The 26193-nt window shown below is 42.8% G+C and overlaps 1 protein-coding gene across 4 annotated transcripts; it reads right to left on the bottom strand.

Annotated features, from left to right (window-relative positions):
* Positions 1-7587: 7587 nt before the first annotated feature.
* LOC110506003 (retinol dehydrogenase 12) lies at positions 7588-25881 on the bottom strand. Of its 4 annotated transcripts, XR_016492075.1 has the most exons (8): positions 25651-25860; positions 23606-23724; positions 21296-21451; positions 20292-20396; positions 18496-18705; positions 18046-18235; positions 11519-11635; positions 7588-8511 (listed from the first exon to the last, which is right to left on the bottom strand). XR_016492075.1 is itself a non-coding variant. In XM_090221390.1 (7 exons), the coding sequence occupies exons 1-7, from the start codon at positions 25725-25727 to the stop codon at positions 8406-8408; spliced, it is 963 nt and encodes a 320-aa protein (XP_090077516.1). In that variant the 5' UTR covers positions 25728-25881; the 3' UTR covers positions 7588-8405. The 4 variants fall into 4 exon arrangements, 3 of the variants coding, with proteins under 3 accessions (XP_090077516.1, XP_090077517.1, XP_090077518.1); XM_090221390.1 differs by lacking the exon at positions 11519-11635 and having other exon boundaries at positions 25651-25881; XM_090221391.1 differs by lacking the exon at positions 11519-11635 and having other exon boundaries at positions 21413-21451.
* Between the last annotated feature and the right edge of the window lie 312 nt (positions 25882-26193).

Here is a 26193-nt window from a genome sequence, read left to right on the forward strand (position 1 = left end):
GACTGACTACAGCCAGACAACACTCTCTCTCATCTGGAGGGTTGACTGACTACAGCCAGACAACACTGTCTCATCTGGAGGGTTGACTGACTACAGCCAGACAACACTGTCTCTCTCTCTCTCATCTGGAGGGTTGACTGACTACAGCCAGACAACACTGTCTCTCTCTCTCTCATCTGGAGAGTTGACTGACTACAGCCAGACAACACTCTCTCTCATCTGGAGGGCTGACTGACGACAGCCAGACAACACTCTCTCTCTCTCTCTCTCTCTCTCTCATCTGGAGGGTTGACTGACTACAGCCAGACAACACTGTCTCTCATCTGGAGGGTTGACTGACTACAGCCAGACAACACTGTCTCTCATCTGGAGGGTTGACTGACTACAGCCAGACAACACTGTCTCTCATCTGGAGGGTTGACTGACTACAGCCAGACAACACTCTCTCTCATCTGGAGGGTTGACTGACTACAGCCAGACAACACTCTCTCTCATCTGGAGCGTTGACTGACTACAGCCAGACAACACTGTCTCTCTCTCATCTGGAGGGTTGACTGACTACAGCCAGACAACACTCTCTCTCATCTGGAGGGTTGACTGACTACAGCCAGACAACACTCTCTCTCATCTGGAGGGTTGACTGACTACAGCCAGACAACACTGTCTCTCTCTCTCTCATCTGGAGGGTTGACTGACTACAGCCAGACAACACTCTCTCTCATCTGGAGGGTTGACTGACTACAGCCAGACAACACTCTCTCTCATCTGGAGGGTTGACTGACTACAGCCAGACAACACTCTCTCTCATCTGGAGGGATGACTGACTACAGCCAGACAACACTCTCTCTCATCTGGAGGGTTGACTGACTACAGCCAGACAACACTGTCTCTCTCTCTCTCATCTGGAGGGTTGACTGACTACAGCCAGACAACACTCTCTCTCATCTGGAGGGTTGACTGACTACAGCCAGACAACACTCTCTCTCATCTGGAGGGTTGACTGACTACAGCCAGACAACACTCTCTCTCATCTGGAGGGTTGACTGACTACAGCCAGACAACACTCTCTTTCATCTGGAGGGTTGACTTACTACAGCCAGACAACACTCTCTCTCATCTGGAGGTTTGACTGACGACAGCCAGACAACACTGTCTCTCTCTCTCTCATCTGGAGGGTTGACTGACTACAGCCAGACAACACTGTCTCTCATCTGGAGGGTTGACTGACTACAGCCAGACAACACTCTCTCTCATCTGGAGGGTTGACTGACTACAGCCAGACAACACTCTCTCTCATCTGGAGCGTTGACTGACTACAGCCAGACAACACTGTCTCTCTCTCATCTGGAGGGTTGACTGACTACAGCCAGACAACACTCTCTCTCATCTGGAGGGTTGACTGACTACAGCCAGACAACACTCTCTCTCATCTGGAGGGTTGACTGACTACAGCCAGACAACACTGTCTCTCTCTCTCTCATCTGGAGGGTTGACTGACTACAGCCAGACAACACTCTCTCTCATCTGGAGGGTTGACTGACTACAGCCAGACAACACTCTCTCTCATCTGGAGGGTTGACTGACTACAGCCAGACAACACTCTCTCTCATCTGGAGGGATGACTGACTACAGCCAGACAACACTCTCTCTCATCTGGAGGGTTGACTGACTACAGCCAGACAACACTGTCTCTCTCTCTCTCATCTGGAGGGTTGACTGACTACAGCCAGACAACACTCTCTCTCATCTGGAGGGTTGACTGACTACAGCCAGACAACACTCTCTCTCATCTGGAGGGTTGACTGACTACAGCCAGACAACACTCTCTCTCATCTGGAGGGTTGACTGACTACAGCCAGACAACACTCTCTCTCATCTGGAGGGTTGACTGACTACAGCCAGACAACACTCTCTTTCATCTGGAGGGTTGACTTACTACAGCCAGACAACACTCTCTCTCATCTGGAGGTTTGACTGACGACAGCCAGACAACACTGTCTCTCTCTCTCTCATCTGGAGGGTTGACTGACTACAGCCAGACAACACTGTCTCTCATCTGGAGGGTTGACTGACTACAGCCAGACAACACTGTCTCTCTCTCTCTCTCATCTGGAGGGTTGACTGACGACAGCCAGACAACACTCTCTCTCATCTGGAGGGTTGACTGACTACAGCCAGACAACACTCTCTCTCATCTGGAGGGTTGACTGACTACAGCCAGACAACACTCTCTCTCATCTGGAGAGTTGACTGACTACGCCAGACAACACTCTCTCTCATCTGGAGAGTTGACTGACTACAGCCAGACAACACTCTCTCTCATCTGGACAGTTGACTGACTACAGCCAGGCAACACTCTCTCTCATCTGGAGAGTTGACTGACTACAGCCAGACAACACTCTCTCTCATCTGGAGGGTTGACTGACTAAAGCCAGACAACACTCTCTCTCATCTGGAGGGTTGACTGACTACAGCCAGACAACACTCTCTCTCATCTGGAGAGTTGACTGACTACGCCAGACAACACTCTCTCTCATCTGGAGAGTTGACTGACTACAGCCAGACAACACTCTCTCTCATCTGGACAGTTGACTGACTACAGCCAGGCAACACTCTCTCTCATCTGGAGAGTTGACTGACTACAGCCAGACAACACTCTCTCTCATCTGGAGGGTTGACTGACTAAAGCCAGACAACACTCTCTCTCATCTGGAGAGTTGACTGACTATAGCCAGACAACACTGTCTCTCTCTCTCTCTCATCTGGAGAGTTGCCTGACTATAGCCAGACAACACTGTCTCTCTCTCTCTCTCATCTGGAGAGTTGCCTGACGACAGCCAGACAACACTGGGATGAATCTAACCATGCTGAATTGTGAGTTGTTGACCACTTTATCTAGTAAAACTGACATCTGGGATAAGCACAGAAGATACACATACCAGAGTAATATCACAAGCAGTAGTGGTGTACCATAGTTCTTGAGTTGTATCTCCTACCTCAGTTAAAAAGGGATCTATCTTTTGTTTTCACCAACCTTCAAGCCTAGTAATATATTTCTTTGTGACAAAATAAACAACTTGCCGTAATGTAAATAATTCCTAACTCCCCCCCATTTTTTAAATATTTGTTTTCTTCTCTTTGTCGTTAGTTAGAAAGAATGTAAAGATGAAAACAAGTGTTGGTATTACAAGCCTGTCAAGATCTTTAAAGAAGATTATATATATATATATATATATATATATATATATATATATACACACACACAAGTGTAGATTATATTGATGATTTAAGAGTTTCTGCACTTTTTTGAAAGTCAAAGGAGTGGGATTTTCATTAGAATGGGGATGTCTGTTACTGTCTATCATCTCGACCTGCCACTAGTCAACCCCCTTCAAATATCTGCCCAAGGAGCTATTTCCTAGCCTGAAATCCAGACCTGTTTTTTTTTTATTTTTGTTGCTAACATTCCACTTCTAGTGCTCGGCAAGGACACAGAGTGGCAAGTGGAACGTCATACACAAACGGACTGGTACCCATGCTAGACATTTCCTGAATCTCTCTTGCTTTTTCCCCTCAGAGGAAAGCAACGGAACACCAAAGTCCCCGAAAGGGCTTGTAAAGAATCACTAGAATTAAAGATGAGCTTTATATAGAATACGAACGAAAACTTGGAACGAGTTGGATTTAGTGAGGGTCTCTCTCTCTCTCGCTCTCGCTCTCTCTCTCTCTCTCTCTCTCTCTCTCTCTCTCTCTCTCGCTCTCTCGCTCTCTCGCTCTCTCTCTCTCGCTCTGGACTTTAAACACCGTTTCGATTCTAGATCATGAGATAAAGAGGTGGTACCTTAATGTTACAGGTCAATATTAGTGTCTCCTTAAAGCCTATCATAGCTGTCTGTTTCATATGTGTGTTTTTTTTATGGTATCTGTCTTTGACCCGGGAACTACGTTGCTGTGACCATGTTTTGTATATTTGTAGGTCCCAAATGGCACCCTATTCCCTACGGTGCACTACGAGGCCCTAGTTTAGCAGTAGTGCACTGAATAGGGTGCCGTTTGGGACACGGACCCTTTGACCTCTGACCTCCCGTGTGTCCTATGCGAGGGTCAGATGTGTTTAATGGGCCTTCTGTCGGTGTATAAAAACGCGTACTTTAATCAATCGAGAGATGTCGCATTAGAAAAGGGATTTTTGTTGGCCGTATTTGTTATAGTCATGTTCAATTTAACAACATATTCATTGTCTAAATGTAACTCTTTTGTTTACATAATTGCCCGGTTTTTTTTTTCTCACTTTAATAGCAATCCCAGAGATTACACCATAATGTTTATTTTTCTCACTTTAATCCCTCAGATTACACCGTAATAAACATTTTTATTTCTCACTTTAATCCCTCAGATTACACCGTAATAAACATTTTTATTTCTCACTTTAATCCCTCAGATTACACATAATACATTTTTTTTTTTCTCACTTTAATCCCTCAATTACACCATAATGTTTATTTTTCTCACTTTAATCCCTCAGATTACACCATAATGTTTATTTTTCTCACTTTAATCCCTCAGATTACACCATAATGTTTATTTTTCTCACTTTAATCCCTCAGATTACACGTAATACATTTTTTTATTTCTCACTTTAATCCCTCAGATTACACCGTAATAAACATTTATTTCTCAGATTACACCATGTTTATACCATAATGTTTATATTTCTCACTTTAATCCCTCAGATTACACGTAATAAACATTTTTATTTCTCACTTTAATCCCTCAGATTACACCATAATGTTTATATTTCTCACTTTAATCCCTCAGATTACACGTAATACATTTTTTTATTTCTCACTTTAATCCCTCAGATTACACCGTAATAAACATTTATTTCTCACTTTAATCCCTCAGATTACACCATAATGTTTATTTCTCACTTTAATCCCTCAGATTACACCGTAATTATATGTTAATGACAATCACGTTTCAATACTTTAATCATAATTTTAACAATATACACTATATATACAAGAGTATGTGGACACGCCTACAAATTTGTGGATTCGGCTATTTCAGCCACACCGGTTGCTGACAGGTGTATAAAATCGAGCACACAGACATGCAATCTCCATAGACAAACATTGACTGTAGAATGGCCTTACTGAAGAGCTCAGTGACTTTCAACATGGCACCGTCATAGGATGCCACCTTTCCAACAACTCAGTTTGTCAAATTTCTGCCCTGCTAGAGCTGCCCCCCGGTCAACTGTAAGTGCTGTTATTGTGAAGTGGAAACGTCTAGGAGCAACAACGGCTCAGCCGCGAAGTGGTAGGCCACACAAGCTCACAGAACGGGATCGCCGAGTGCTGAAGCAGGTAGCGTGTAAAAATCATCTGTCCTCGGGTTGCAGCACTTACTACCGAGTTCCAAACTGCCTCTGGAAGCAACGTCAGCACAATAACTGTTCATCGGGAGCTTCATGAAATGGGTTTCCATGGCAGAGCAGCCGCACACAAGCCTAAGATCACCATGTGCAATGACAAGCGTCGGCTGAAGGGGTGTATAGCTTGCCACCATTGGACTCTGGAGCAGTGGAAACGCGTTCTCTGGAGTGATGAATCACGCTTCAACATCTGACAGTCCGACGGACGAATCTGGGTTTGGTGGATGCCAGGAGAACGCTACCTGCCCGAATGCACAGTGCCAACTGTAAAGTTTGGAGGAGGAATAATGGTCTGGGGATGTTTTTCATGGTTCAGGCCCTTTAGTTCCAGTGAAGGGAAATCTTAACACTACAGCATACAAGGACATTCTAGACGATTCTGTGCTTCCAACTTTGTGGCAACAGTTTGGAGAAGGCTCTTTCCTGTTTCAGCATGACAATTCCCCCGTGCACAAAGCGATATTCGTGTGGAAAAACTTGACTGGCCAGAGCCCTGACCTCAACCTCATCGAATACCTTTGGGAGGAATTAGAACGCTGACTGTTAACCAGGCCTAACCTCCAAACATCACGAATGCTCTTGTGGCTGAATGGAAGTAAGTCCCCGCAGCAATGTTCCAACATCTAGTGGAAAAAGCCTTCCCAGAAGAGTGGAGGCTGTTATAGCAGCAACGTTCCGACATCTAGTGGAAAGCCTTCCCAGAAGAGTGGAGGCTGTTATAGCAGCAATGTTCCAACATCTAGTGGAAAGCCTTCCCAGAAGAGTGGAGGCTGTTATAGCAGCAATGTACCAACATCTAGCGGAAAGCCTTCCCAGAAGAGTGGAGGCTGTTATAGCAGCAAATTGGGGGACCAACTCCATATGAATGGTCATGATTTTGGAAAGAAATGTTTGATAAGCAGGTGTCCACATACTTTTGATCATGAAGTGTATCTACATTGCTGACCGGTCCATGTTAAAATCCACAATAGATATTCTATCACTTTTGATTGAAGTTCTGTTTGTTAGCAAGCAGAGACTTAAATCAGCCTGTCTGGTCATGTGATGAGGTGCTGTGCTACATCATCAAATACAGTACCAGTCAAAAGTTTGGACACACCTACTCATTTCAGGGGTTTTCTTTATTTTTTACTATTTTCTACGTTGTAGAATAATTGTGAAGACATCAACACTATGAAATAACTCATGTAGTAACCAAAAAAAAAATAGCCACCTTTTGCCTTGATGACAGCTTTGCACACTCTTGGCATTCCTCTCGACCAGCTTCACCTGGAATGGAGTTCCCACATATGCTGAGCACTTGTTGGCTGCTTTTCCTTCACTCTGCAGTCCAAACCATCTCAACTGGATTGAGGTCATCTGATGCATCACTCTCCTTCTTGGTCAAATAGCCCTTACACAGCCTGGAGGGAATATGGTGCCATTTAGGACACATATCTTTTCACTCTCTGGTTTATTGTTGCGCTCTGGCCCCCTATCCCAAATTGCGCCCTAGCACCGTTCCCCCTACTCTCCTACCCCCTAGGCACTCACTTATCTTCCCTTCCTTCCCTGATGCACTTTACCCTCCTACCTTATCTGGCCTCGACAAAACGAGCGCAAATGACTATCCCCAATGACACCCTATGTAGTGAATAGTTCCATTTGAAACATACCCCAATGACTCTTCCCCCCCCCCCCCCTTTCTTTGGTTAAATAAACAATGTCATCAATTTGGTTATTATAATAATGCAGGTATGATTATTGATCACAGGAAATGTGAGGAGTATGATAATGATTTCCTGTCTTAAAGTGGCCATGTTGGAAGAAGGGTAAAAAAGAATGAAGTGGGGGTGGGGGGGGTTATTGGAGGAGGCTGGTGGGAGTAGATATAGGAGGACGTGCTCGTTGTAATGGAATGAATGGAACCGTATCAAACACATGGAAACCACATGTTTGACTCTGTTCCAATGAATTCCATTCAAATGTTATTAGTCACCTGTGCCGAATACAACAGGTGTAAACATTACAGTGAAATGCTGATTTACGAGCCCTTAATCAACAATGCAGTTTAAAATAAAAGCCATTACAATGTGCCTATCCTCCTATAGCTCCTCCAACCAGCCTCCTCTGTTGTGTGCGACACAATTACTAAACATAAACAAATAGTAGCTAGTAATATTAGATTTATTTACAGATGTGAACATTAAACTCCTGACATGACTGCTATGTAGTTTGGGTGTCACATTTTCCCAGAATGCCCTGTTTTTTTTCTTCTTCTCCAGAAATACTGGTTGGAGAGGATTCAGGATTTCCTGATTGTTATTAAAACCCTAAAATGTACTAAAAAAGGCATGTTTCACATTTGTATAAAAGACATCTCGGTAGCTTAACAATGCTGAGGGGGAAAAAAAATCAAGCCTAGAGTGGAAAGGTTCAAAACAAAGATGAATCCACATGGAGGATAATTTGTCAAATTCCTGTAACTCCCCAAATTCCCCCAATTTTCCCGAAATCCTGGATGTTTTGCTTTAATTCCGGAAAACGGGCATTTTGTGAAAAGTTACAGGAATTTTGGAACCCCATTTATAATATGATACAAAACAAACTGAATCAGCTGGTTTATAATATACCCTGGCTAGACCTGGTTACACCCTGGCTAGACCTGGTTACACCCTGGCTAGACCTGGTTACACCCTGGTATCTGAATACCTCTATGGTTATTATTCAAGTGGGTTAACTGTGGTTTGAGATTACGTAACGTCATGAAATGATAAGGCTAAATATGTACTCATTAGAGAACATGGGATGCATCCACAATGGCACCCTATCCTCTTTATAGTGCACCACTTTCTACCGCAGCCCTGTGGGCTACTGCCGGCTCTTGCTGTAACCATTTGGAACAAGGTTGTGGGCCCTGGTCAAAAGTAGTGCCTTTACAGGGCGTTGGGGTTGCGGCCAGTGTTTTAATGATAGAGGGTGGTTCAGATCAGTGGTCCCAGACGATGCCCAGGAGTTCACTGCTGGCGTCCCACAGCTTCCTGGCCGTCTCCTCGTTCCTCCCCTGGGGGGCCACGGAGGCTGGGGCGCAGTCACTGGGAGAGAGAGATAGGGGGCAATGGTTATATAGTCACAGAAAGAGATAGGGGGCATGGTTATTATATAGTCACTGGGAGAGAGATAGAGGGCATGGTTATTATACAGTCACTGGGAGAGAGATAGAGGGCATGGTTATTATACAGTCACTGGGAGAGAGATAGAGGGCATGGTTATTATACAGTCACTGGGAGAGAGATAGAGGGCATGGTTATTATACAGTCACTGGGAGAGAGAGATAGGGGGCATGGTTATTATATAGTCACTGGGAGAGAGAGATAGGGGGCAATGGTTATATAGTCACTGGGAGAGAGATAGAGGGCATGGTTATTATATAGTCACTGGGAGAGAGAGGGCATGGTTATTATATAGTCACTGGGAGAGAGATAGAGGGCATGGTTATTATATAGTCACTGGGAGAGAGAGGGCATGGTTATTATATAGTCACTGGGAGAGAGATAGAGGGCATGGTTATTATATAGTCACTGGGAGAGAGAGATAGGGGGCATGGTTATTATATAGTCACTGGGAGAGAGAGATAGGGGGCATGGTTATTATACAGTCACTGGGAGAGAGATAGAGGGCATGGTTATTATACAGTCACTGGGAGAGAGAGATAGGGGGCATGGTTATTATATAGTCACTGGGAGAGAGAGATAGGGGGCATGGTTATTATACAGTCACTGTTAGAGGGCATGGTTATTATATGGTCACTGAGATTTTACAGTAGCCCTGAAACGCAAAAACATATTATTTAGTCTAATTAGTCATTTTGAAGAAGAGACTTAATTGTTATTTAGTCTAATTAGTCATTTTGAAGAAGAGACTTAATTGTTATTTAGTCTAATTAGTCATTTTGAAGAAGAGACTTAATTGTTATTTAGTCTAATTAGTCATTTTGAAGAAGAGACTTAATTGTTATTTAGTCTAATTAGTCATTTTTTATGCATCTGGACAGACCATGTAATGGTGGCTGCCATTCATTCACCGGTTCCATCCATCGATGTGATTGACAGTTCTTTGGTAGCCTAAAGCACTGCTGTTTCTGAATACCAGAGCATGTAAGCAGGTGAGGGAGGAGCAGAGCCTTTTTAAAAGGTTGTCTGCCTTCTCTCTGGCTCTAATTTGGCTGTGGTACTGCTCAGCTAAAAGCTTTGGTCATGCTCTGCCTAGAATATGTTGTTTCCATGATCGCTATTCTTTTAATTAGGCCTATTTCGTTGTAATATGTATCCTACCACACCCACAGTAGTCTACCATTAGGATATGTAGTTTCTGTTTTGAAGGACTTCAAAATGTATTAACAGATGTTTTAGGTAGACGATATATAGGCTATACTGTAAAATGAATTAACGGATGTTTTTGGTAGACGATATATAGGCTATACTGTAAAATGAATTAACGGATGTTTTAGGTAGACAATATATAGGCTATACTGTAAAATATATTAACAGATGTTTTAGGTAGACAATATATAGGCTATACTGTAAAATGAATTAACGGATGTTTTTGGTAGACAATATATAGGCTATACTGTAAAATGTATTTGAGTTATTCTGTGAATAGAAACACCATAATATAAATCTCCAATAAAGTTAAAATATCAGAACTAAATCCGTTAATAATAAAAGGCCAGTATCATCATCTTATTTTCATAAATAAAAGGGACTAAATCATCTCGAACTGCAGCTGTGAAATGATTTGGGCGTTGAGAGTGGGAAATGCGCTCTACAAACTAATTATTATTATTACGAAGATACGTGACAACTGTAATTCCATAAAGTAATATTAGTGGGAATAAAGCCATATATAAACAAGATAAAGGAATATATTTTGAAAAGCTTCAAATTGAAATATATATATGGATATGAAGCTGCTCCAATGTGTGGATTCTAGTGTCCATTGTGCTATTATTCTGTGTTCGATTAGAGAAACGAAACAACTCGACTGCCAAGTACGGTGAAATAAAGCTTGGTGAACTATACTGGACAAAAATCTAAAACGCAACATGTTAAGTGTTGGTTTCATGAGCTGAAATAAAAGATCCCAGAAATGTTCTAGATGCACAAAAAAAAAGCTTATTTCTCAAAACAAATGTTGTGCACAAAAATGTGTTTACCTCCCTGTTAGTGAGCATTTCTCCTTTGCCAAGATAATCCGTGTGAACATATCAAGAAGTTGATTAAACAGCATGATCATTACACAGGTTGTTACGAACCCCTATGGCCCTGCAGTCTGGGGGGGGGGGGGGGGGGGGGGGGGGGATGGAAACGAGACCCGTAAACATATCTCATGCAAATCACAACTAAAAGAAATCCACAGACAACTTAAACCTACCGTCAAACACGTTGGGTTTATTTCAAACACAGCTAGCTAACTAACCAATAAAATACGGCGGGTGGTCCGCCCAGTTCTAACTAGGGTACTTAGACAGTGTTTTCCCATGGGTGACTTGGCTTGGTATCCCCTTTTCACACCAACAAACAGTCATAAACCACAACAATACATAATGACAGACAAATGTGACGTGTAGGAGCAAAAACAAGAGAGAGACAGAGTTTGGGAAACCAACTGACTGGGTTTTTAAAAGAAGGGAAAGGGGATGTCATTGGGTAAGGGAAAGGGGATGTGATTGGGTAAGGGAAAGGGGATGTGATTGGGTAAGGGAAAATGGATGTGATTGGGTAAGGGAAAAGGAGCATGTGTGTCTGCTGATTGGCGACACCTGTGACTAGGGCAGAAGGAGAGAAAATAAATACACACAGGATACTTGTATCCATAACACAGGTGCACCTTGTGCTGGGGACAATAGAAAGGCCACTAAAATGTTCAGTTTTGTCACAACACAATGCCACAGATGTCTCAAGTTGAGGGAGCGTGCAATGGCATGCTGACTGGAGGAATGTCTACCTGAGCTGTTGCCAGAGAATTGAATGTACATTTTCTACCATAAGCCACCTCCAATGTTGTTTTAGAGAATTTGGCAGTATGTCCAATCGGACTCACATCAGAAGACCACAAGTAACCATGCCAACCCAGGCCCTCCACATCCGGCTTCTTCACCTGCGGGATCATCTGAAACCAGCCACCTGGACAGCTGATGAAATTGAGGAGTATTTCTGTCTGTAAAAAAAAAAAAAAAAAAGCCCTTTTGTGGTGAAACTCATTCTGATTGGCTGCACCTGGCTCCCCAGTGGGTGGGCCTATGCCCTCTCAGGCCCACCCATGGTGGTGCCCCTGCCCAGTCATGTGAAATCCATAGATTAGGGCCTAATGAATTAACTCGGTTGCATGTTGCTTTTATATTTACATTAGATGTATGCAAATCAGCCTGAATATCAGGATGCACAACTGCAACGCGTTTTGACTAGGCGCTGCTACTGTACACGACTACACTATCTATCTATAAGACTGAAGTACTCAGGCAACTGGTTGATCAGGCATTCAATAAATAGACTCGCTACAATCCCCTACAGAACCGCTTCGGGCTGTAATCCAACTGACGGCTCACCAAGGGCATCCACAATGGTGATACCACCAAAAGAGAACACACATTACTGACGCATTTTTTTTTTAAAAACAGCTCCACACCGGTAATCTGCCATCCTTAAAATACGGTTTACTGATCTAAATCCCTGAATGGACAGGGCGAGGTTTGGCAGAAGGCATGAAGATCTCTGCTCGGTTTCATAAATATGGTTTGATAAATATGTAACGTTATCGTAACACCAAAAACAGAATCAGACATTTGTTAAACGACTCCACACAACATTATTGTCCAAATAATCTGCGCGCATCTCAGAAATGTTTTCGCCCAGTAGGTGGCTTTTGACTATAGTTTGAAGTGTTTAACATAGCCTAATCAGTCCGCGTTAGCCTGCGCAGAATAGTCCAGCAATAATAGTTTGTTATTTTAACTGCTGCACGAGGCTAGAAAACTGCCACAGCAAGCCGATCCCTGCAATGGGAGGATTTGTCCGCCAAATCCATCCATTACCCACGGTTCTCCCTTATCAAATTAATAGTTTGTCATCGGTGTTATTGAACATCGGATAAGCTTCCTTATGTTTCACTAAACCATTAGCAAACACTTCAATGATTAAACGAAGCGTCATCATGAAAGTTTACTCTCTACATCCCCCCCCCCCTGTTATTGTAGGACTGTAGGCTATAAAAAGTTAAACCTTTAAATTGAAGGCCTCTCACCAACCTCTTTCTGTAGGTGACTCTGGGAGGCTAATAAAAAGGTATGTTGTTCACTTTCAGCATAAACAAGCCTATTAACTCTGAAGTGCATTCATTTATTGGCGATTGATATTTTAACTAAGTTTAGGCTACTTCTGCGCATGACATAACTAGTCCTACCAATAAGTGCCATCTAAGCAATTCCCTTATGATATAACATTCCCACCCTACACGTAGAGAACGCTTTCCCTAAAGTAAATTTACATTAAATTGCCAAAAGTATATAGCCTAATGATCCTACTCCTGTCTATACAGAAATACAATTCATTCCAAATAGGCTGCTAAAGCATGATTTGGCCACAGGATCAAATCAAACTGTATTGGTCACATACACATGTTTTAGCAGATGTTATGTGTTGCGAAATGCTTATTTAAAAAAATAAAAAATAAGTTGTGGATTGTTTTAAATCGCATTGCCTACAGCCGGAAGGAAAGGAAAGACAACGCGAGCTGCAAATACCAAATAGATGATTGTTGAGTTGCAGCTGTCAGAGAAAAGTTGATATCACATTAGTGCAACATACAAATCGCGGGAAAACATAGTTTGGAAACCAAATGGCTATTGCTGTAAATATAAGACAATGAAAATACTCAAATTCGTATTTTAGTTATCAAAATGCTCAACTTAATTAAGCAAACAACAACAACTATGTTATTGGGACCAGCGGAACAATTTCGCCATATCCCAGGTGAGTGCGCGCTGCGGATATTCACATTTTATCAATGTTTGGTCATTGCCACAAAAGCTTTTCTAAACGTATTTATATATATGAGGAAATGGATGAGTAAATTGTAAATATATATATATATATATATATTTACAATTTCCTCATCCAGTTTAGACGGAGGTAATAATTCAATGTGTCTCCCCTTCTTGTATGCCTAGTATATGGACAATGTCGTAATTTGTCGTATAAAAAAAAAAAAAGAGTCTGCCAAATGTCTCCAGACATATAAAGTGTAGTAGAATTGCATTAAATGTTTATAAAAAAAGGCCTAATTTATCCCGTGCATAGAAAGGAGATATGATACAGGCTAGCCTATTGCCTCGGGCTCTCCTCTTTACGCGCTCAGCCATGCGTTGAACCGTCTTTTTTTGCGAACAGTGATTGAGTTATATTATTAGCCTAAATCTACTCATCACGAATAGTAGTCTCTCTTACGTAAGTCTGCAAGTGTGATGATGCATGGAATGCTTTATTATAAAAGGTGCATTTTTTTATGGTGGAAATTTACGTCTCCAAACTTGAAACTCACCCGCTGCCTACGTCCCCAAATTAATTATATTGAATGAAAACCGTTGGTTTTTACCTCGTCGCACACATGTCATTCTCCATTTAGTTCACAATCAAGGACAACTGTGTTTTGCCCTCCAGCAGCGGTGACGTGTAGGCCTTTGATGATGATGTAGCCTTGTGACACTGTCCTGCTGAACTCTGTACGGTACTTTTTTTTAAATGTAACCAGGTAGGACAGCTGAGAACAAGTTCTTATTTACAACTGCGACCTGGCCAAGATAAAGCAAAGCAGTTCGACACAAACAACAACACAGAGTTACACACGGAGTAAAACAAACGTACAGTCAATAACCCAATAGAAAAATGTATACACACTATGTGCAAATGAAGTAAGGAGGTAAGGCCTTACTTAAATGTAATATATTTTTTGTTTAGAAAAAGCATCCACACATGTTAGCAGCTTCATATCAATATATTTTTCAATTTTAAGCTTTTCAAAATATATTCCTTTATCTTGTTTATATTATGGCTTTATTCCCACTAATATTACTTTATGGAATTACAGTTGTCACGTATCTTCGTAATAATAATAAATTAGTTTTTAGAGCGCATTTCCCACTCTCAACGCGCAAATCATTTCACAGCTGCAGTTCGAGATGATTTAGTCCCTTTTATTTATGAAAATAAGATGATGATACTGGCCTTTTATTATTAACGGATTTAGTTCTGATATTTTAACTTTATTGGGGATTTATATTATGGTGTTTCTATTCACAGAATAACTAAAATACATTTTACAGTATAGCCTATATATCGTCTACCTAAAACATCCTTTAATACATTTTACAGTATAGCCTATATATAGTCTACCTAAAACATCCGTTAATACATTTTACAGTATAGCCTATATATCGTCTACCTAAAACATCTGTTAATATATTTTACAGTATAGCCTATATATCGTCTACCTAAAACATCTGTTAATACATTTTACAGTATAGCCTATATATCGTCTACCTAAAACATCTGTTAATACATTTTACAGTATAGCCTATATATTGTCTACCTAAAACATCTGTTAATACATTTTACAGTATAGCCTATATATCGTCTACCTAAAACATCCGTTAATTCATTTTACAGTATAGCCTATATATCGTCTACCTAAAACATCTGTTAATACATTTTGAAGTCCTTCAAAATAGAAACTACATATCCTAATGGTAGACTATAGTCTACTGTGGGTGTGGTAGGATAAATATTACAACGAAATAGGCCTAATTAAAATAATAGCGATCATGGAAACAACATATTCTAGGCAGAGCATGACCAAAGCTTTTAGCTGAGCAGTACCACGGCCAAATTAGAGCCAGAGAGAAGGCAGACAACCTTTTTAAAAGGCTCTGCTCCTCCCTCACCTGCTTACATGCTCTGGTATTCAGAAACAGCAGTGCTTTAGGCTACCAAAGAACTGTCAATCACATCGATGGATGGAACCGGTGAATGAATGGCAGCCACCATTACATGGTCTGTCCAGATGCATAAAAAATGACTAATTAGACTAAATAACAATTAAGTCTCTTCTTCAAAATGACTAATTAGACTAAATAACAATTAAGTCTCTTCTTCAAAATGACTTAGTATCGAATTTGAGAGATACTAAGTAATTGAAATGAGAATTTATTTATTACTTTAGCCTTGAGAGAGAGAGAGAGAGCATCCCAGCAAACCGGGTAGATTCCCAGATAATTAACTGAGATTCACATTAGATTACAATGTGTCACGTGCACAAGTACAGTGAAATGCCTTTCTTGCTTAGCTCTAAACCCAACAGTAGTCAATATAGTACTAAAATAAACATGAGATAGAACAAAAACACACGAGAAAGTAAGAGGGTCAGTTCCAAGACAATATTTACAATGTGCAGGGATACTGGTGTGATGGAGGTAGATATGTATTTATAGGGATACGGTACCTAGGAGTCAAGATAATAATAATAAATATTATTAGATGAATAGAATAAACAGAGTAGCAGCAGCGTAAATGACGATTGTATGTGTGTGCGTGTAAAGTCCTCCTCTCACGTTTTCCCCTTTGCTTGTGGACTTCAGTGCACAACACAACAGTTGTCTGTGACCAGGCGAAAAAAAAACCTCTCCAAGTCAAAACCTTCATACCATAACCGCTAACCTCTACACACAGCCTACATTGTTGTCGCCATATTAGCTAACGTCATAGTCAACAAACTAGAACATGTTAGTAAACCCACAATCCAATTCATGAGTACAATCAAGTGGTAGTGTACAGCAAGCATCTTAGCAGTTACACCGGCAGGCCCCGGTGGCAATGAAGTAATAAATCCGGAATCTTCCAAAATCTTGGAAGAGTTTGAATGTTGGATAGCCTTAGCTAGCTAGCTAACATACATGCCATTCCTCTCTGTTTGGTCAGGTTGTTGAGTAGGCAAAATTAGCTAGCTAACATACATGCCATTCCTCTCTGTTTGGTCAGGTTGTTGAGTAGGCAAAATTAGCTAGCTAACATACATGCCATTCCTCTCTGTTTGGTCAGGTTGTTGAGTAGGCTAAATTAGCTAGCTAACATACATGACATTCCTCTCTGTTTGGTCAGGTTGTTGAGTAGGCTAAATTAGCTAGCTAACATACATGACATTCCTCTCTGTTTGGTCAGGTTGTTGAGTAGGCAAAATTAGCTAGCTAACATACATGGCATTCCTCTGTTTGGGTAGGTTGTTGAGTAGGCTAAATTAGCTAGCTAAGTAAGTGAAAAATGCACCAAATATAAATCTCTCTGCTGCTTCTCCTTAATTTTTTAATATAATTTGTTCAAAACTGTTCAACTATTGTCTTTCTCTCTTTGAGTCAACTACTCACCACATTTTATGCACTGCAGTGCTAGCTAGCTGTAGCGTATGCTTTCAGAACTAGATTAATCCTCTGATCCTTTGATTGGGTGGACAACATGTCAGTTCATGCTGCAAGAGCTCTGATAGGTTGGAGGACGTCCTCTAGAAGTTGTCATAATTACTGTGTAAGTCTATGGAAGGGTGTAAAAACCATGAGCCTCCTAGGTTTTGAATTGAAGTCAATGTACCCAGAGGAGGACGGAAACTAGCTGTCCTCCGGCTACACCATGGTGCTACCCTAGAGGGTGCTGTTGAGGCTACTGTAGACCTTATTGAAAAACAGTATGTTTTAATCAGTTATTTGGTGACAGGTATATATTTAGTATAGTTTCATATAAAAACAATAACTTCAAAAAACAAACATTTCACAATTTTTTGGAAATTCTGTGAGTAGGATGGACCTCCTGAGGAGCCTCCACTGGTATAATCTAGAGCCAAGCTTGTTGACTTTAAATCCAAGGATATCCTGCTATTGGACACACTTATTGAATTAAGCAACAGAATGTGATAACAGTAATTAGTGAGGCACGTTCTCGGATTGTTGCGGCACTGATCCACCCATTTATGTTAATCTATTAAAAATATGCAAAGTAAGCACCATTTTCTTGATTTTAACACAAACATAAATTTTAAAAATGCTTGATATCATTAGAAAATGTATATATGAGTGCATTCTAAGAAAACAAAATTTGAAATTTTACAATTAATTGAAAACCTGAATCCCAACGCTTTAATTCCATAATTGCTATAATTCAGTCGATATCTGACAGATGATAAAAATTCAAAAAAAAGTGGAATATCTTCATCCATTGTTCAACTGCATTTATTAGAATTATTATTATTATTATTATTATTATTATTATTATTATTATTATTATTATTATTATTATTATTATTATTATTATTATTATTATTGTTTTGAATCTAACCTGGGTCAGGGACTGAATGTGCTACATACTGTAGCATAATCTCTACCTCACCTGAATTGTTTTGAATCTAACCTGGGTCAGGGACTAAATGTGCTACATACTGTAGCATAATCTCTACCTCACCTGAATTGTTTTGAATCTAACCTGGGTCAGGGACTAAATGTGCTACATACTGTAGCATAATCTCTACCTCACCTGAAGTGTTTCCCGGTGAGAGAGTGCAGCTCCTCTGCCACAGCGCAGTAGATGGATGTCTGGGCCCCGTCCCGAGGGCTCTTCAGGAACAAGGAGAACAGAGAGAACAGCAGAGACAGGATGGTGGAGTGGCGTACCAGCTCCGAGCGCACCAACCCAGGGTGGACAGAGTTCACAGTCACACTGGAACCTGGGGAGGGAGGTAGGAAGTGTTACCATGGGGGACAGTGTTTCTTCAAGATCACCTTCTGTGTGAGAACGTTTTAGATCACCCTATGTTGCTAAGTAACTTCACAACTGTCATTTTGCCTTTCTGATCATGTATTTTGTGTATGTGTTTTCTCACCAAAACTCTTTACCTCAGTTTCTCTTCGGTATTTTCTGATCCATTATACAACAAATGTGGCAGGTTGCCATTATCTCTCTCCCTCTCCCCCTCCCCCAGCCTACCTTTGAGTCTGCGGGCCAGCTCCCTAGCGAACAGAAGGTTGGCCAACTTGCTCTGGCAGTATGCGAGGCCGCTGTTGTAGCTGCCCTGGCTGAGCAGGTCATGGAAGCGGATCCAGCCAACGTTATGAGCCAGAGAGGAAACCACGACGATACGGGCCGGAGCACTGCGCTTCAGCAGACCAATCAGGAGGTACGTCAACAGGAAGTGACCTATCAGGAGTAAACAACAACACAATCAGTTGCTTTGTCAGAAAGTGGGGGCGTGGCAATCTTTACCAAGGGTCACCTTCAGTGCTCGGTTGTCTCCCAGCTGACCAAATCCTAAAGCAATGGGACTCCCAACATTTCTCAGATTATTACCAATCCCACAAGGTATGACTCCAAACACCCAGAAAAGGCTACTGTCCTCAATGTTTTCCTCAAAAAATAATCCTTATAGGTATCTACTGCCCATGTCCCTTAATGTTGTGGTTGTTACTGACAAGAAGCACATGGCTGAGCTCTTTAAATCACCACTTCATTAAGTCAGGATTCCTATTTGACTCAGCCATGCCTCCTTGCTCGTCCAACATTTCCTCATCTCCCACCCCTTCTAATGCGACTAATCCCCATGCTTCTCCCTCTTGTTCCCCTGCCCAGGTTTCTCCCTGCAGGCAGTCACTGAGTCCGAGGTGCTAAAGGAGCTCCTTAAACTTGACCCCGAAAACCCTTTTTTCTTCAAGGTTGTTGCCCCTATAATCGCCCGTCTCTCCTCTCTGGGGAGGTTCCCATTGCTTGGAAGGCAGCCACAGTTCATCCTGTATTTAAAGGGGGAGGTCAAGCTGACCCTAACTGTTACAGGTCTATTTATATTTTGCCCTGTTTATCAAAAGTGTTGCAAAAACTTGTCAATAATCAACCGACTGGCTTTCTTAATGTCTGTAGTATTCTGTCTGGTATGCAATCTGGTTTCCACTCAGGTTATGGATGTGTCACTGCAACCTTAAAAGGTCCTCAATGATGTCACCATGGCCCTTTATTCTAAGCAATGTTGTGCTGCTATTTTTATTGACTTGGGCAAAGCTGTTGATACGGTAGACCATTCCATCTTTGTGATCATTCCAGTATTGGTGTCTCTGAGGGGTCGTTGGCCTGGTTTGCCAACTACCTCTCTCAAAGAGGGCAGCCACTGCCTGTCACCAAGGCAGTACCCCAAGGCTCGATCCTAGGCCCAACGCTCTTCTCAATTTACATCAACAACATAGCTCAGGCAATAGGAAGCTCTCTCATCCATGTATATGCAGATGAGACAGATTTATCCTCAGCTGGCCCCTCCCCGGATTTTGTGTTAAACGCTCTACAACAAAGCTTTCTTACTGTCCAACAAGCTTTCTCTGCCCTTAACCTTGTTCTGAACACCTCCAAAACAAAGGTCATGTGGTTTGGTAAGAAGAATACCCCTCTCCCCACAGGTGTGATTACTACCTCTGAGGGTTTAGAGCTTGAGGTAGTCACCTCATACAAGTACTTGGGAGTATGGCTAGACGGTACACTGCTCTTCTCTCAGCACATTTCAAATCTGCAGGCTAAAGTTAGATGAAACCAAGTCTAGATTTATCGTAATCGCTCCTCTTTAACCCAAGCTGACAAACTAACCCTGATTCAGATGATCATCCCATCCCGTGCTAGATTACGGAGACGTAATTTATAGATCGGCAGGTAAGGGTGCTCTCGAGCGGCTAGACGTTCTTTACTATTTCTCCCGTCGGAGTCCTTGGTTTCGGATCCCACCCATGACATCAGAGTCTCGGTCTCACCCAGGTGGTTGACCCCCAGCTGCATCTCGAAGCCGTCGTTGGTCTTCACGTAAGGACACATCATGACCCCAGCATTGTTGATCAGGATGTGGAGGTGGTCGACCTCTACAGGGGGTCAGAGCCAATATTATACAGTTTTTAACAGAGGAGTAAACACATAATGAGAGCTAATTAAATTATGAATAATAAATACTGTAATAATGAGTGCTTGCTAATAACTAATAAATACTGTCATAATATTGTAATAACATGTAAAGGTCACATGGCCTGCGCCCCAAATGTAAAGGTCACATGGCCTGTAAAGGTCACATGGCCTGCGCCCCAAATGTAAAGGTCACAAGGCCTGCGCCCCAAATGTAAAGGTCACAAGGCCTGCGCCCCAAATGTAAAGGTCACAAGGCCTGCGCCCCAAATGTAAAGGTCACAAGGCCTGCGCCCCAAATGTAAAGGTCACAAGGCCTGCGCCCCAAATGTAAAGGTCACAAGGCCTGCGCCCCAAATGTAAAGGTCACAAGGCCTGCGCCCCAAATGTAAAGGTCACAAGGCCTGCGCCCCAAATGTAAAGGTCACAAGGCCTGCGCCCCAAATGTAAAGGTCACATGGCTTGCGCCCCAAATGTAAAGGTCACAAGGCCTGCGCCCCAAATGTAAAGGTCACAAGGCCTGCGCCCCAAATGTAAAGGTCACAAGGCCTGCGCCCCAAATGTAAAGGTCACAAGGCCTGCGCCCCAAATGTAAAGGTCACAAGGCCTGCGCCCCAAATGTAAAGGTCACAAGGCCTGCGCCCCAAATGTAAAGGTCACAAGGCCTGCGCCCCAAATGTAAAGGTCACATGGCTTGCGCCCCAAATGTAAAGGTCACAAGGCCTGCGCCCCAAATGTAAAGGTCACATGGCTTGCGCCCCAAATGCCACCGTTTTTAGAGCTCTATGGGCCCTGGTCAAAAGTAGCGCACTACAAAGGGAATAGGGTGCTATTTGAGAAGCATCTGAAGTAGTAGGTTGACCTCTGAGTAAGCGTTGAGCGAAGGCCCGTATGGAGCTGGTATCAGCCAGGTCTAGCTCTCGGACCTCTACGTTTGCCTTAGAGTAGATGCGTCGTATCGATGCTGCAGCCTCCTCACCCTTCTCCACATCTCTGCAAGCCATGATCACCCTCGCACCTGGCAAAAGACAATAATCAATAACCAATAAATCAGCATAGATGACACAGTGTTCCTTTTTAAAAGACCACTTCTCCTCTTCCTTTACATCCTTCTATCGTTATTGTTGAGGTCTTGAAGGAAAGGAGGTAAGGAAAGGAGGTAAGGAAAGGAGGTAAGGAGAGTAATGAGGCCACACTATGAATTACTATTAGGATGAAGACCAGGTGTGCGTACCAAATGGGACTATATGCATTACTGTTGACCAAGGGCCCAGAGTAGTGCACTAACTAAGGAACAGGGCCCAGAGTAGTACACTAAATAAGGAACCGGGGCCAGAGTAGTGCACTAAATAAGGAAAAGGGCCCAGAGTAGTGCACTAAATAAGGAACAGGGCCCAGAGTAGTGCACTAAATAAGAAAGGGCCCAGAGTAGTGCACTAAATAAGGAACAGGGCCCAGAGTAGTACACTAAATAAGGAACAGGGCCCAGAGTAGTACACTAAATAAGGAACCGGGGCCAGAGTAGTGCACTAAATAAGGAACCGGGGCCAGAGTAGTGCACTAAATAAGGAACAGGGCCCAGAGTAGTGCACTAAATAAGGAACAGGGCCCAGAGTAGTGCACTAAATAAGAAAGGGCCCAGAGTAGTGCACTAAATAAGGAACAGGGCCCAGAGTAGTGCACTAAATAAGAAAGGGCCCAGAGTAGTGCACTAAATAAGGAACAGGGCCCAGAGTAGTACACTAAATAAGGAACAGGGCCCAGTGTAGTGCACTAAATAAGGAAAAGGGCCCAGAGTAGTGCACTAAATAAGGAACCGGGCCCAGAGTAGTGCACTAAATAAGGAAAAGGGCCCAGAGTAGTGCACTAAATAAGGAACCGGGCCCAGAGTAGTGCACTAAATAAGGAACCGGGCCCGGAGTAGTGCACTAAATAAGGAACAGGGCCCAGAGTAGTACACTAAATAAGGAACAGGGCCCAGTGTAGTGCACTAAATAAGGAAAAGGGCCCAGAGTAGTGCACTAAATAAGGAACCGGGCCCAGAGTAGTGCACTAAATAAGGAAAAGGGCCCAGAGTAGTGCACTAAATAAGGAACCGGGCCCAGAGTAGTGCACTCAATAAGGAACCGGGCCCGGAGTAGTGCACTAAATAAGGAACCGGGCCCAGAGTAGTGCACTCAATAAGAAAGGGCCCAGAGTAGTGCACTAAATAAGGAAAAGGGCCCAGAGTAGTGCACTAAATAAGGAACCGGGCCCAGAGTAGTGCACTAAATAAGGAAAAGGGCCCAGAGGAGTGCACTAAATAAGGAAAAGGGCCCAGAGTAGTGCACTAAATAAGGAACATGGCCCAGAGTAGTGCACTAAATAAGGAAAAGGGCCCAGAGTAGTGCACTAAATAAGAAAGGGCCCAGAGTAGTGCACTAAATAAGGAACCGGGCCCAGAGTAGTGCACTAAATAAGGAACCGGGCCCAGAGTAGTGCACTAAATAAGGAACCGGGCCCAGAGTAGTGCACTAAATAAGGAACAGGGCCCAGAGTAGTGCACTAAATAAGAAAGGGCCCAGAGTAGTGCACTAAATAAGGAACAGGGAAGAGTAGTGCACTAAATAAGGAAAAGGGCCCAGAGTAGTGCACTAAATAAGGAACAGGGCCCAGAGTAGTGCACTAAATAAGGAACAGGGCCCAGAGTAGTGCACTAACTAAGGAACAGGGCCCAGAGTAGTGCACTAAATAAGGAACAGGGCCCAGAGTAGTGCACTAAATAAGGAAAAGGGCCCAGAGTAGTGCACTAAATAAGGAACAGGGCCCAGAGTAGTGCACTAAATAAGGAACAGGGCCCAGAGTAGTGCACTAAATAAGGAAAAGGGCCCAGAGTAGTGCACTAAATAAGGAACAGGGCCCAGAGTAGTGCACTAAATAAGGAACAGGGCCCAGAGTAGTGCACTAAATAAGGAACAGGGCCCAGAGTAGTGCACTAAATAAGGAACAGGGCCCAGAGTAGTGCACTAAATAAGGAAAAGGTTCCATTTGAGCCTGTTTCTTTACTTAATCTCCACCGGCTGGCAATATCTGTGTGATGATGAATGTAAGGAGGCAAGGAAAGGAGACAAGGAATAGACTCCACACCATGTATGACTATCAGGATATGACCCTGTATGTGTCAGTTAGTCACCTCTGATAGCCAGGTCCAGGGCAGTCTCCTTCCCAATACCAGTGTTGGCTCCAGTAATCAGGACCGTCTTCCCGTCCAACCGGGCCATAGACATACATGTTCCACCTGCAGAGTATTTCCTGGACAGACAGGAAATATATCGGTGTTATTATCTCAAATCCAACGTATGTAGCTGTTCTGTCTACGTTGGTAAGGTTGGCACTGGCACATTGTGAAAAGTCCACACAGACCGCGTTACAAAATGGCTCCCTATTCTCCATATAGAGCTCTTCTGTTGGCCAGGGATCATAGGGCTCTACTGTTGACCAGGGATCATAGGGCTCTACTGTTGACCACGGCCCATGGAGCTCTACGGTTGACCAGGGCCCATAGAGCTCTACTGTCGACCAGGGATCATAGAGCTCTACGGTCAACCAGGGGTCATAGAGCTCTACGGTCAACCAGGGATCATTGAGCTATACTGTCGACCAGGGATCATTGAGCTATACTGTCGACCAGGGATCATTGAGCTATACTGTCGACCAGGGATCATTGAGCTATACTGTCGACCAGGGATCATTGAGCTATACTGTCGACCAGGGATCATAGAGCTATACTGTCGACCAGGGATCATAGAGCTATACTGTCGACCAGGGATCATAGAGCTCTACTGTCGACCAGGGATCATAGAGCTCTACTGTCGACCAGGGATCATTGATCTCTATTTTTGAGCAGGGCCATTAGAGCTCTACTGTCGACCAGGGATCATAGAGCTCTACTGTCGACCAGGGGTCATAGAGCTCTACTGTCGACCAGGGGTCATAGAGCTCTACTGTCGACCAGGGGTCATAGAGCTCTACTGTCGACCAGGGGTCATAGAGCTCTACTGTCGACCAGGGGTCATAGAGCTCTACTGTCGACCAGGGGTCATAGAGCTCTACTGTCGACCAGGGGTCATAGAGCTCTACTGTCGACCAGGGGTCATAGAGCTCTACTGTCGACCAGGGGTCATAGAGCTCTACTGTCGACCAGGGGTCATAGAGCTCTACTGTCGACCAGGGGTCATAGAGCTCTACTGTCGACCAGGGGTCATAGAGCTCTACTGTCGACCAGGGGTCATAGAGCTCTACTGTCGACCAGGGGTCATAGAGCTCTACTGTCGACCAGGGGTCATAGAGCTCTACTGTCGACCAGGGATCATAGAGCTCTACTGTTGACCAGGGATCATAGAGCTCTACTGTCGACCAGGGGTCATAGAGCTCTACTGTCGACCAGGGATCATAGAGCTCTACTGTTGACCAGGGATCATAGAGCTCTACTGTCGACCAGGGATCATAGAGCTCTACTGTCGACCAGGGATCGATATAGGGAATAGTCATTTTGGATGCACCTCCCAGGCTACACAGAAAAGAGATTACTGGTTAAAATTGTATAAAAACATTTTTGGGGGAATTTATTATTTATTACTTTTATTTACGATTTAACATTAAACATATTGGTTTCTCAATATACAAGGATCAATCTGGCAACAATGATCAAACATTAACTCGTCCAACAGTTACACCACAAAACCTGGCTCGCTACCGATTAACCAATGGCTCGCGGAACATAATTTAACTCCAACCACGCGCGCAACGCTTCTTATGCATATTCATTAATATGATAGCGCTCGAGCCTACTCATCTGCATTATTCAGCGGTACTGGTCGCCTGACAATGACAATCATTGTCCGACTAATTAAGGCAATATGAGATGCCAATAATTCACAATTGGATCACATTCAATTGACAGTGCATTTTGAGCCTTTAATCCAAACAACAACAAATTAATATTGTACTGAAGAAGGTTGTCTTCGTTATGGGGAGGAAAATGTGTTTCTTTGGGCTTTATTATTGCAGAGAAATCGTTTTTTTTTTTAATGTAATCATCAACACTGATGTCGATTAATTTAGCGACCCAATTGCCTGTCACAATCTCTTCGTTTTTCGGTAGCCTGACAATGATGCCAAGCATAGTAACGGATGATGCATCGGCTATAGCCTGGAACATACGCCGCTCATTCTTACCTAATGTAGGGTGCGAATAAAACCATGAGCAGCGCGACAACCACAAGACCTGCGACAATCAGGACGAGCACCATCATGACACGGATCCTCTCTCTCTCGTTGATTTTCCTCACTGCTGTTCCATCATGGCTCTGTGCTCCAGCGACCACACAGCTGATCTGAGATGTTAAACTTTATGGTGAAGTGTATGTAGGTGGATGGGTGTGTCACAGATGCTCGTTCAATGGAACCTGGGATTGTAGTTTTCTTTCCCCACATGAATCGTTGATTTTTTAATTTTTTAAATTTATTTATTATGTTTTAAAGAAAATTAAAAAAAACGAAAAAGTTGAAGTTGAATCTAATAACTGCTATTTAGTTTGTAAAATACTAGTCTACATATTCCCCCTTAGATGAAAACAATAATTAATCTGAAAGATGGTAAAGATATCAGTTATGATTATTATAAAAACGACATTGACCACAATGCACCATTGAACGTTACCCTTTCAATGCCCGTATATAAATATCTAACATATTATTTCGGTTTTAACCACAATTTTT

This window comes from Oncorhynchus mykiss, chromosome 25, assembly GCF_057628025.1.
Source record: "Oncorhynchus mykiss isolate SJ-2025 chromosome 25, ASM5762802v1, whole genome shotgun sequence".
Taxonomy (NCBI): Eukaryota; Metazoa; Chordata; class Actinopteri; order Salmoniformes; family Salmonidae; genus Oncorhynchus; species Oncorhynchus mykiss.